General features: G+C 37.4%; 1 protein-coding gene across 1 annotated transcript in view; it reads left to right on the top strand.

Annotated features, from left to right (window-relative positions):
• The window catches only part of LOC101861773 (guanine nucleotide exchange factor DBS), a gene marked incomplete at its 5' end in the record, with an annotated part of 92,556 nt that extends 82,821 nt beyond the window's left edge, over nucleotides 1–9,735 (top strand). Inside the window, 3 exon segments of the mRNA XM_013089106.2 lie at nucleotides 105–324; nucleotides 1,318–1,531; nucleotides 7,171–9,735. Of these exon segments, the coding sequence (XP_012944560.1) occupies nucleotides 105–324; nucleotides 1,318–1,531; nucleotides 7,171–7,271 (535 nt within the window).
• Nucleotides 9,736–13,861: the final 4,126 nt, after the last annotated feature.

Below are 13,861 nucleotides of genomic sequence, written 5' to 3'. Positions count from 1 at the left end.
TCTCTCTCGCCCTCCTTCCTCCCTCCCCCCCCTCGCTCTCTCGCTCTTTCTCTCTCTCTCTTTCTCATTCTCCATCTTTCTCTTCATTGTATCTGTCTCTCCAGCCTGGACAACTGGCGTTCTGTGGACTCAGACAAACACTCGACGGTTCCTGTGGGTCTGGAGATGTCCTCTCCCTTAGTGACCCCGACCTCGCCTCCGTACGGCTCCCACCAGGACGAGGACGAGGAGGAATATGAGGAGGACTTTGAGGGTGGCTGGTCATCTGGCGAGTTTTCCAACACAGATGACGAGGGTGCTGAGCAGTACATACCAAAAATTGAGGTGAGAGAGTGAGGGGGAAAGAGAGAGGAAGACGAGGAGGGTGGGTAGAGAGAGAGAGAGAGAGAGAGAGAGAGAGAGAGAGAGAGAGAGAGAGAGAGAGAGAGAGAGAGAGAGAGAGAGAGAGAGAGTCATAATTTGTCAAACATTACATGTAAGAAATAAATGCTCTCTGTCAGCTCCATTTGCCAGTTAGTGAGCCGAGGCTTACAATAATCACAAATGTGGATGGTCACTGGAGTGTGTCCTTGAACAAGACAAGACAACCCTATTTTATGAGAAGGATGTTACACAGTTGTGACCAGCCGTGTCATTTTGATCATTTGCATTGGTGTGATATTGTGTGTTACTCCTCATTGATAAATTGTATTGTTTATGAATGTTGTGCCGTTGTCAATAAATTTTTCACTTCAGGGACCAATAGATATTATTTAATTTAGGCTGAGATAAGCTTTATCTACAAAAAAGAGAAGAAAAATGTTAGAGATGTCAATCAAAATACACACACAACACACACTCATAATATGTGTGAGTGTGTGCGTGCAGTCAAAATTGTTTAGGACGGCCAGTCATTGTTGAGGAGAAAAATGGCTGTCTTAGACTGGTGGTCTGTCTGACTGTGTCATTATAATGGGAAAAAAAGTGCAAGGGGGTGGATGGAAAGTGGCTGATTACACATGTAAATGTCTGTTAAGATGGCTGTTCAAGCAGGTTTAACGGTACGTATTTACATATATCTTATCAGTGTCACTTTATGCATTCATGATGCTGTACAAACACTGTCTCTTATTAGTGTTTTAATTAGCACCTGTAAAATGGCAGCTTGCACCATATGCTTCCCAGGAAGTTGAGATCGTTTCAGAATGCTGTCTGGCCTGCTGGGGTAATAATATAGATTGTAAAACACTTAAAGCTTGCTGTTGAGCGGGAATTTACGCTATACAAATGCTATCTGTTGTCTATTAATTTTGCATCTCTTTTATTTCCATGTTCCAGCCATCATACAAGGAACACTTTGTCTCACTGGGAGACTACTATGTTGTGGACCCCACAGAGCTGGGCCTGGCGGAGGGAGACGAGGTGGAGATCATGAGAGTGGGCACGAACGGTTGGTGGTACGCACGGCACCTACGCACTGATCAGGAGGGATGGGTACCCTCTACTTACCTGGAGCCCGTCTCTAGGGTCAATTCCCTTTATTCTAGCTCAGGTGAGGCGGGGTGCAGTATGAGACCTAATCATTTTATTATAAGGCTGAGGTGAACGTTTTTAGTCACCGTTTCTGCCATGCCAAGGCTATAGAGTTCAGAAAAATTTTTCAAGATGGCCACCTATTGTCGTGGAGAAAAATAGATGTTTTTGGCAGCTGCATGTCTTGGGCAGTTTTCATTATAATGATATAATTAATAATAAAAGAAACATAAGGCAGGGAAGTTGTTGTTGGTACAGGTGGGAGTCTTGGATAGGGGATTGTTATTCCAGGTTTGACTTTAGTCTGCTTAAAATTTGTTGCTTTAATCAATGGAACAAACTTTTCTTATATTGTCGTTATTAGTTTTGCTTTGATATTTTGGTCATTTAATTTTGTTGTCCATGCTGATAGACAAAATTCTTGACAAAAACAACAACAACAAACCCCATGGGTTTATTTCTGTTCTCAAAACCTTTTCCATAAATGTCATTCTTTTTAGTTGAAGTTTTGTTGAGTGTTTCCTTGGCATGGTAGGTCTTATTGCATTTATTATTTTGGTTCTTTCACTGGGTGAAATTGTGAACACTGGGAATGTTCTTTTTTGTCACTTTGTTTGGCCACATTTGAGGGTTCCAGATTGGTTTGTGGGTTTCTTTTTACAGAAGGATAGAGCACTGAATTGTCCTGCTATTAAACTTATTACTCACAAGATTTTACTAAATCAAAACTTCAAGGAGTATTCAAGTCTACAGCCTTGAGATATGAAATGTGATAACATAGCACGATTTCACAGTTTGAAGTAGCGAATATGGATCTGGAGTTTAAAAATAAATTGAAGTTATAATTCAGATTTGTGCGAAGAACCACTGTAAGCTTGGGTCTCTCAATTTTATGTACCATTAGTTTCAGATGCAGTAGCTCTGCTAAAACTTGCTCCCCTAAATCCTATTTTTTCTTATTGTTATACTGTGTTGATTTTTCGGTGTTCCAAAAAAGTTATTTCTGCTTCATAAACACTTTGTTTTTCTTGGTGAATGCCGATTTTTTTTCAATATTCCTGTTATTATTATTATTGGTGTGACAATTTCCCTGTTTGAGATGTGATTGATGTGCTTTCTGCTTATATATCATACAGTGGCGTTTAAAAGAAACTTGAAAATGTATTCACCCATTTATCATGTTTAAGCCTTGCACTACCCACTCTTACAACATACCAATTTACAGCTAAATAATTCAGCTTCAACTGACCCTTTAATGCTACATCTTCAAAAGATTTGCTCGAGATACAAGCACTCAAAATTAACCTTAAACAGTCAGCCTTGGCAAAATTTATGAAATCAGAGGAACTTGAAAGTGCGTTTGTTCATGTATTGGGGTGGATCAACATAAATTGTGGAATGAACATGTGTTGCATATTAAGGGAAAGGAGACTTGTATCTCTTCAATGTTTTCCAATCTGTTTAAAACTACTGTGTACTTATGAAAATCTGTTTGAAACTATACTGTATATTAATAAAAATGTTGCTCATAATATGTCGATTCCATCAATTCTGATGCACCCCAATACAAGTGCAAACACATTTTCCTATCTGTCTTACTTGCTTTTTCCTGCACTAAATGATAGTAATTGTGTCAATGTGCTTTAATTTAAATACACAACAAAAAAAAGAGACAAAAGCAAATAAAAGCTTTCCTTGATTTTCTTTTATTGCCGACCAAAACATCCCCAGAATTTTCACAATATACGAATATATACTGAGCATAATGAACAAAGTTTGTCTAGCCATTGGAACCATAGGAGTCTTTAAATTGAGCTGGATTTGAACACACTCATTGAGATAATTTGAGCACTCGAAACCTTTTTATTTTGAAATCGAGCCATACTGAGATTATGCTTTTGGTAATAAAAAAAAAAATTGTTTCTGGAGGGGTAGAGGATACTTTTGTGCTATTGTGGGAGGTCTTTTTAGTCTCAGTTGGGTTTTTCCCCACTCATTGATATTTTGATGAAGAGCAGTGCTTGTCAACCCTATTATTACGAGCACTGACTTTTTCTATCTTTAAGAGACTAAAATTTTGCCTGAATTATTCTGTGTGGATTTTGTTTTTCTGACTCAGAATTTAGTGTTATAAAATGCTTTTTAGTGTTGTTGGTTATCATTTTGTTTTTAATTTTCAGTTTTGTTTCCTTTAAATGTTTGTTTTTATTTTTCCCGGCTATGATGTTTTAGGTGTTGAAATCTAACAGACTTAGACACACAGTGTGAGTATTTTCAAAGCATGCCACAACTTTAGTCTTACAACTTACACACTTTTAGAATGCATGCCATGCACAGATGAGAACTAACAGCCTGGATCTTAGTTTCCTGAAGACACTTGCCAGCTCTTACCGAATTTAATGTTTAGAATTGTCAGACATTCGTTTGATTTGACTGATTATAATCCTTAGTTAATGTAGACTAATCAATATTTTGTGAAGAGACAAATGTTGACTTAACATGCTTTCCTCCTTGCTAACCTACTGCTAGTGTAGTAAGGTTTTGACTCTCTACAGTTGCACTCAAAAGACATGAGTTTGTGTCTATTTTTTTGGATGTCTAGTTTATCGAATATGGTATCTTAGTCTTTGAGCTAGGATCCTGTATTCCTCTCATCACTGGGTTGGCCCTGACTGGCAGAGTTGAAGCAGTCCACATCCATTATTATCATTTTTTTCGCGACCTTATCTATCCAATACATGCAGCCTTCCCATACGTCTACATATTGACTGGATAGGACTCTAGCTTTAAGGCAAACTAGAGGGTTTTCAAGAGCATGCCCTTAGAATGCATGCTAAGTTTTATTACATTACTTACTTTTTGCCTTTGCATCCTTGAGGGGCATTAACTTCCTGCAAGCTCTCACTACTCATCGAAAGCATGGGTCAGTCTCTCCAGATGTTTCCAGGCTCCTCCTCTAGGTTGGGGATTGCTTTAGAATAACGTTGTAACGTCTCTGTAACAATAATTTGTAATTTTTTTTATGGGGCTGGATTGCTCACCCCTGCCCAGCCCTCCTCTTGTCTAAACTGGGCTGGACTACGCCATGACAGAGTTGTCTGTTCAGTCTATACCACTGCTCAACGTTCTTTAAATTGAGTAAAGAATTAAATTTTAAAAATCTGTTAACAACTAACAACCTTTTGATTGCAAGTGCAAATTTTTTAACAGTTGGATCAGAATGCTCTTAGTAGTGTCTGTACTTGACATCTCTGTTGTTTATCTTCTTTTCAAGTGGTCTTGTGATGTTGATAACTGTGGTATGTGTGTATGCCAAATGGTAACATTGGGAAAAGACCTGTTGTGTGTTATATCATAACTGATATTATTTGCTGTCGTGTATTGAAATGTACTCAAAAGCCCCTTGTTGCCCCAACTATACTGCTGGTTTGTAGTAATTTAGTATAGCTATTAAATGCTCAAAATTTTGAAAATGTAGTAAACTCTTCTTTGCCAGTACCAGAGCTGCAAATCATCTTAATCCATATTTCTTAAAGTTATCTTTATGAAATGTTCTCCTCTGCTGATGCATAGGTCATTGTCTTACATTGACAGATAAAAACTATTGTCATTAAATTATAGCCTTTAGATGAGTCCTGTAGTCAGGACACAGGTGTATAGTCTTGGTTGTATGGGTGTCCTGTTGTTTATTACTATCTTTGCGCAGAAGTATTGCCAAAGATTGTCCTGGTGTCGTCTGGATAGCTTGTGGTCAAATATACATGTAGATGAAATGGGCAGAGAAGCAAGGTTGTATGCATAGTGTTTTGTTGACTTAATAGACACCACAAAAATACTGGTGGGTGCTCTCTCTTTCTCTCTCTCTCTTTCTCTCTCTCTCTCTCTCTCTCACTCTCTCTCTCTCTCTCTCTCTTTCTCTCTCTCTTTCTCTCTCCCTTTCTTTTTCTCTCTTTCTTTCTCTCTCTCAAACACACACACACTCACACACACACACACACACACACACACACATACATGCACTTACAAAATAAACGCTCACAAGAACTTGCTCTCATATTTATACACCACGAACATTTAACATCTGTGCATCCAAGTTTGAAATGCACCCAACTATATAATATACACACACTCATACATGCATGCAGGCATGTAAGCACACAGTCGCATGCATGCATGTGCCCGGGCGTGCACACAAGCACACACACACACACACACACACACACACACACACACACACACACACACACACACACACACACACACACACACACACACACACACACACACACACACACACACACACACACACACACTAAAACACACATGTATGTATACCATTACCCATCACAGACTTGCACTTATGTTGATCTTGTAGCTTCTAGTCCAAGCCTTACTTTATCATTCTTTTATCATAATGCTAACTTACATTTCTTTTTTGCATTTTATTTTGCTTTTTCCAAAGCAACTCTATTTCAATAATAAATACCTGTATACTCATCAGGCCATCGCATTCAATCAGTTTACTTTGGCAAAATCCTAAAACACAATACATCCCAATAGTTTACACTTATAGCTGCAAGATAATTTGCAAAAGCACAGAGACAGTCAAACAATAGCACACTCAGACTTGTATTACTTGTATTCGTAATTCATCTAATTCAAACATAAAAGTGCCATAGCGATCTCACCATCAATAAAAGAAAAATATCTTTGCCTCTAAATGTTACCCACAAGCACTGTCCACCTCCTTGAAACATTGTCAAAACTCAATAACAGTAGCTGTACTTTCCCCTGCTGATGGAAGACAAGCATGGATCAATGCACATTGTCATCAGCACCCTTACATCGCTTTACCACTGGCATCTTTCCTAATTGCCCCCCCCCCACCCACCCCAACCATCCTTTCTGCCTTTCTTCTTCTCTTTGTTTTGAATTTCAGTTTTCATCCCCCCCCCCACCCCCCAGATGTAGCAGCTACTTAACTACTTGCATGAACTATGTAGTACACTGTAGTGTCATGTATATGAAAACGTTTTTAACTTTGTTTTGTTTCTTTGTTTTAATCTCGGCGCCTCCTGCATACTAATAAGCTGGGTTGTTTTTAACCAAACTGGTTTTAGATTTACTAAAAAACCTTTACTAAATACAGACCTTACATTTTACTTTAGCCTCAAAATAAGTAAGTCTTTATTTTAGTGCCCCCCTCCCCCCTCTCTTCCCCCATCATTTATTCCCAGTAAGGTTATGTTTTGTTATTTATTTACTTGTATTTGTATTTAATATGGATATCAATTCTCTTCTTTGTTCTTTTGTTGACGTCATGAATTGTTTTTTTTTGGTAAGTCTTGAACCACTGTCTCTTTTGCAATGGTAGTATTTGCTTTTGTAGCAAAGCTTAGCTTGAAGAATTATGCTCTTCATGTTATGATAATTAGATACATCAAAATGAGTTGGGAACCAGCCAATGAATGTAGACATATTCTATACTATGAAGGAAAAGATCTATAAAGAATCTTTTGAGAAATCAAGGTCCTCGACTCATTCGAATACAGATGAAACATTCTATAGCTAAGGATGGTACAATTTATTTGAGTGTGATACCAGTAATTGGAAAACTTGCAATTTTGAAATGTATTTTTACCCTGGTCTCTTCCACAGACTCGCTGATTGTGATGGGTGCTCGGGGCGAGATGGCGCGGAGTCGATCTGGGAGTCCGTACCTACGTAGCGCTAGCCCCGTCCCAGAGACCACAGTGTAGAGAGACAGAAGGAACCAGGTCAAAGGCTCAAGGCAGGACTAACCAGCCTCAGGGACACAGATTGAGTCAGCTCCTTTAGGTTTCCTGGCTTCATAGAAACTTGATTTGTTAATTGTTCCAGTTCGTTTTCATAAATGCCTTGGAAATTGTCCAAGATGGCCATGCAAAGTCAGTGAGAGAAGTGGTTGTCTTAGACTGGTGGATGTCGCGGACAGTGTCAATGTAATATAAGAAAATCACAACGGAAGAAGTGAAAAGTGGTTGTTTGTACAGGTTATTGTCTTGGACAGATGGCTGTTACAGTAGGCTCCACTGTAGTTCATCAATTGTAAGAAGAAAGTGCAAGAAATATGTTATTCTCTTATGATGAGATCTGAAGGTTTTATACATTTTTAAAGGAGTGGCACTTGTTTGTGTTGGTAGCAGGTGAAGTACAGCTGGAAGGAATGCAATCACTTGGATGTTTATATTAAAGACTAAGAAAGACTGGCTTTACTTTCTTTTTAGCACTGGACAACATCTGCCTTGTAAAGCTGGTGGGAGTCGGTAAACACTGGCTCAGTGAAACAACTAGAAAACGAAACAAAGCTGCAGTTGACCATCGAAATGGAAAACCTTGTCTCATGACGTGCTTGTGGGGAGAGCTGTACATTTGTTGGAATATTTCATTTTCACCCACAATGAGGCTGATTTTGTACGCAAGCAATAATTGTACACTACAAGATGGATCACTAGGTTGATTAACAAAGTATCCTAAAAAAAATGGAAGCATATTTTTGAAGACATTGCCACTTGTGATGATTAGAACATTTTTTTCATTTCTCAAATAGGCCTATATACATTCTTTTTTAACAATCCCAGCTCGTACTCATTGTATACAATTCACTAAAAATAGTTATCAAACTGCTGTAATATTGTTATCACCATTTTCTTTTTTGGTATCTCACAGCGACAAGTGAACCATCTTGTAGTGTATGATCTTTGATGCGAGTAAATAATCGAGTACAACTAGTCAGTCTGAGACTGTTCCATCGCCTCTAATCGCAGGTACCACATGATCCTTTTGTATGCAGCTCACCAGAACAGCATTTCTTAGGTGTTTGACTTACAGTTACAGACGCAAGGAAGACTTTGTCTTCGAGTCTTGCTGTCAAGGAAAAAATTATTTTAACAACGTTCAGTTATGCACTTTGAAAAGCAGGAATTGAGTGTAACTATGTAATTATTCTTCATTGATGAATGACAGAAAATTATAGTAACTGTACCATAAAGCAGGTCAATATTCTCACTCATCTTGAAGTGATAGGAAGTTTTTCAACATTTGTTTCTGTCGCCTTTGTGTGTGTTTTTCTTATATATTCACAAACGATACGCATCAGCCGAGGCAAGTCCAGAGTGCAATGATATGTTCTTTTATTCATTAATTGTTCTCCAAACATTTGTATCTAACAATTCAACTCACGTGTGATAACATTTTCTCATTGTAGTGCAGAAGAGAAGAAAAAGTTTTGTGGTGTGAATGTTTTGTTATCATGAATTGCCATATGATATATATGTTTATGCATGGGTTGACATCAAGCTCATTCTAGTTTGAAGGTTTGTCATTGTGTTTCAAACCTGTATGAAAATTAATCTGAAATGTAAGAGTGCCACCTATTTATTTCCCAAAAGTGTCAGTGTAAAAATGTGGTTCCAGAGTTAAAAAGATGAAGCAATTTCCCTTGTCTAAACATGTTTTTGGAGTGTGTCAAAAATGCTTTTTGCTCCTTTTGCATTAGATATACAGTGACTGTCAGCAAGTTGTGCTGATTTTTTATATCTTTTTTCCTTTTGATGCTGCTGCTTTGTAGAAATCTCTTTCTGTGTCTTGTCCAGGGTCACATAACTTTTAACATTTGAATTTATAGGTAATTTTGACTCTGTGCATTTTCAAAAAGTTGAAGGTTACTTTAATTTCTGAAAAATGTTTCAATATCAGGGGGCTTTCTTCAATGTGCCAATGACTGTGAATATGAGATGTTCACTATAGCCTAGTTCTCTTTACTTGGTGGTAAAGCCTGTTCCCCTTTGTGCAGTGGAGTACCCCCACAGAATATAATAACAGTTTGTTCCTCAATGTCTGACTATGATGTATGCTCATGTTGATGATAAAAAATAGAAAAAAATAAGGATTAGGGAGAATTGTGGCTATTGCTGTGGCCAATAAGATCAGTTCTGGTGGAGATGAGTTTACCACATTTTGAGTACAGTATTTAAAAAAGCTCAATTTTCACTTGTATCATAGTTAACTATTTTTGTTGCTAATAACTCGGAAAAGATACCTTTCGTCGGTCAGCTGATCAGATGTATCAAGCCCAAAACTTTGAAAATGTTTTATATATTGCAGTTTCTTAATCTCTGATATTGTTTTCATGTGCTCAAGAAATATGTTGTCTAAACTTAAATTTAAAACGGTGTAAAACGCAAGAAAAGATATATTAAAACTACGATGCAGTCGTTTTCTTCTCCTAAAAGATTTTGCTCTCTGGGTTAAGTAGTACGTTGAAACAGCTCGCTGACACAACAATTTCTTCTTCTTTTTCACATTACTACAGTGGAGTCCACTTATAACGAGTCCTGAAACAACGAGAAGTCTGTTATAAAGACACTGTTCTAAAGCCCCATTTTTTCCTTCTTTATCTTTGTAAATAAAATACTGCTATTGCGCAATCAGACCGTCACGCGAGTCGTTTATAACGGAATATTGCTGCTGCTGTGCACAGCGCACAGACCAATTAAACATTATTATAAAACCTTGCCAGTTGAGAAAGTTGTCGGTGATCCAGCGAAACAAGGAATGGGAGAGCGTACGCGAACCAATAATGAAGGCCGGAGCGAATGAGTGGGGAGGGTGTGGCATGTGCAAACACAAGCAGAACGCATCACGTGATAGGCCAGCCCAGTCTAGATTATCTAGACATGCTGTGCCTCTCACTTTTCTGGTGCAGGATGGAGAGGTCACAATGCTGTGATAGATGGATGTAGTGAATGTATGACGTGCGCGAGCAGACGCAACGCGCCACAGGGTGTCGTGGGGTGGGGGACAACACTGCGGGCGAGTTAGCCTAGAGCCAGAGCCCCTTCTTTCTGATCGCCAAGGCCGATTTGTCAACATTACTAGTGCTAGAGAAAGAAACCTGACTCGATTTTTAATAAAGTAAGACCTTGAGATCATGTTGAACAAATCATCATCGGGGGAAATACAAAAAGGAATAAACAGAATGCCAAATCATAGATTAGGCCTACTTTACTATTTCCTTTGAATTTATTACTGGATCCCTTGTAACGAGAATCCTGCTACAACGGACATTTCGCATCGGTCCCCTCCCTCTCGTTATAACAGGATTCCACTGTATCATGTTCATTCAATGGTGCGGTTCTAGTTTATAGTTTTCATCTTCATACAATGTCACTGGCATCCTCAGCTGATCCGACAGGTTATATTTTACTGCTTTAATATTAATTTAAGATTAATTTTATTTAATGGGAAAAATGGCAAGGGGGTATTATTTCTTCCAAGTGGAGCACAGTTATGTTGGCTTCTTCTAGGTAGGTAGTGCTTGTTGGTAGTTGAGTGTGGAACAGTATGTCAGTGCGTGTACATGTATTGTTTGCTTGTTAATTTAGACCTTCAAATTTAGTGCACATACTCTACACTCAGTATGTTCAATACTTTAAAATATGTATTTATTACATAAATATATGCACTGCCATTGTTTATTCTATTGCAACTTTGTACAGCTTATGTGTTAGCGTTATAGATTAGTGATGTTTTGTTCTCTTTTCGTCTTTAGTTTTTTTCTGTTTCTTTTCAAAAATATCTTTTTTTCCGATTGTATGCTTTTGTTATCTAAGAGAGTCTGGTTTTAAAAAAGAAAGTGAAACATTGTCTGTGTGTGGGACAACATACTCATTTCTTTATTTTTCTCTCATTTTTTAACATTGACTACAAAAATGTATGTAGCAGTTTCTATAGTTATGTATGTAAGTGTAAGCTCCAAGATTTGCAAATGACATGGGAATACATGTATTTGTTATTTATGCACACATTTGTTTGTATCTTTCAGATGTCATTTTTGATGTAGAATTCGAGCACTATTTTATTTGTCAGCACTTATGATGAGACATCCTTCTTTCCTTCCCAAAAGTGAAAATGTGTGTGTGTGTGTGTGTGGGGGGGGGGGAGGAATCAATCATTACACAAAAATACTGTTTGGCTTTGGGATAAGATGAAAGTTTTTCCCTCTTTAAGGTTGATGGTTTTATCCAGGAACCCTCAGAAATTGATATGGGCAATTATTGTGGAATAACACTGGCTGTGACTGATGATATATACTATATATATGCTGTGCAGTCCACTTTAACTGAACATGGTTAATCAGAAAACATCCGGAAACTGAAAGAAAAGAAAATTCCCAATACAGTATTTTTCTTTCTTGCCCTTGTATGAAAACTGGTTTGACTCATACTAAAAACTGCATGAGGGCTGTAGCTTTCCCATGCCTGTTATATACACTGTGGCACTGGGTATATTCCATTCACTAAAGACAGTTGGCAAACCATGTGACTGAAGTTGAAAAACATGAAGTCTCTGTTGCTTTCAATTGTGTATGATATATATTATATTATTACAGATCTGTAGAAAGACAAAGAGTATGAAAATTATTACAAAATATATTGGTTGTTGGAACAGATGCAAGATTACCCATGAAGACGACATTGATGTGTCCATTCTAGTCAATATTATAATGTTGCTTTCATTTAATGTTGGCTTGTTTGTGAATTGTTTTGAAGTAGGCTTAATGCTTGCCATGTTATTGTCTTTGTAGTGGCTCTGAGTCTGAGCCAAGAGTACTACTCTACTTGAGCCAGATCAGTTGTTAGCAGGTGGTTGAAGTTGAAATTGAAAGATGTTGCTTGAAAATTTTATGGAAAAGTTTTGTTTGTATTTTTTGGCTGATATAAACTTTCTCGAAAATTGTCCGTGCATTAAACCCGTCTTTGCTTTTGCAACCAAAAGCGACGTGCACCATTCTGCACCAAATTGAGCTGATGTGATGTTGCTGGCTCTGCAAATGCCACAGGGATAAGCCCTTTTGTGACAACACTTAGCTGCCTGTGGTAAGCTCATGAACTGCTTAGTTTTAGTAAGAGTTTTACAGCACCTGCAACACAATAAAGTCATATAACTGCTGAAGATTAGGTGTTACAAGAGAATAACAAACACAATATAAGAGGAGAGCTCTGGACAGGTGTGTGCAGGAAATAAAGAGCAAAAAACCACACCGGAGTACTCGCCAACCACCTGCTCATGAACTGCAGTTAATAAAAGATTTGATTAAAGGAAGTAAAACTACCTGGTACAGCATACAGTGAGTTTGCAATACCATATGTAAAATCATTAGTACTATAATTCTTTTCAATTATGGACTTTTACAAATTAGTTCTGAATAATTTAGTTATGGAAAAGAAAGAACAAATGTACAAAGTAGGTATTATTTTGTTTTTTAAAATGGTCCTTCAAAAATTTTATGAGACTAAATTTCAGACAGACTCTGCTGCATAGATCTTGAACTTTATGTAGCTAAAAATAATTCTTTAGTGCTGGCAATTTTGATGTCATGATTTATTTGTTCTTCAGGGAGAGATGTCTATTTGTCACTTTGAGGAATTTTTGTATTTAAATTTATGTTTGAAATTATATTATGTATACAAAATTCCAGTTATTGCCATACAATATCTTTGCTCAGTGCCAACTGATTTGCTTCATGTTATGTTTTCAAAGCTTGGCTGCTTTGCCTAAATGTTACTTTAGCATCTTGTTGTTTTAGTCTGCATTATTGCAAGCTTCCAGAGTGTGTGATATTCCACATTAAGTTTGTATGTATTCATTTGCGTCATTTATTCCTGAGATTTTTTCCTTCCCCACATTCCAGTTTGTACAGTTTTTATTTATAAATACATTAACCTTTATGTTCTAAGATGGCCAATTCAATTCAAAGGTCTTTGTTATGATAGAGCTTATCTGACTTCCATTCCCATCGAAGGAGGAAGATCACTGATTTAGTTTTGAGCCTTCAGCAGGTATTCTTGAGTTCCTCGCTATGTCAATGCCAATTTTACATTTTTTAATATGTTGTTACACATTGTTATTTGTTATTGAATGCAATTTACGAAGAGAGGCACAAAAAATACAATGTCACAACTTGTATCAGCTATCCAATTGGTACCTCTTAAAAAAATGTTCAGTGACTTTTTTGTATATAAATTATTATATCTGGACTGATTTTGTGGAGGAAAAAAGTGGACAGAAAACTGCTCTTACTAGCTGTCAAAACATTTGAGCACCGTACACAGCAAAGCAGAAAAAAAGGACTATCCAACAGAGAATTTCAATCAAATAGACAATAATAAGTGCCAGTTTAGTTGAAGGTCTACAGTGATAAGAGTGAGATACATCTAGTGTAGCGCAAGTACCTCCTGATTGACCACAGTAACAACAAGACTGATGGTATTTATGTATCAAAAGCAGTGGTGTTTAAAATTGCACT

Source organism: Aplysia californica, unplaced genomic scaffold, assembly GCF_000002075.1.
Source record: "Aplysia californica isolate F4 #8 unplaced genomic scaffold, AplCal3.0 scaffold00875, whole genome shotgun sequence".
NCBI classification, from domain to species: domain Eukaryota; kingdom Metazoa; phylum Mollusca; class Gastropoda; order Aplysiida; family Aplysiidae; genus Aplysia; species Aplysia californica.
Note: the sequence above shows the minus strand (reverse complement) of the source record. Positions and strands in the feature narration are given on the sequence as shown.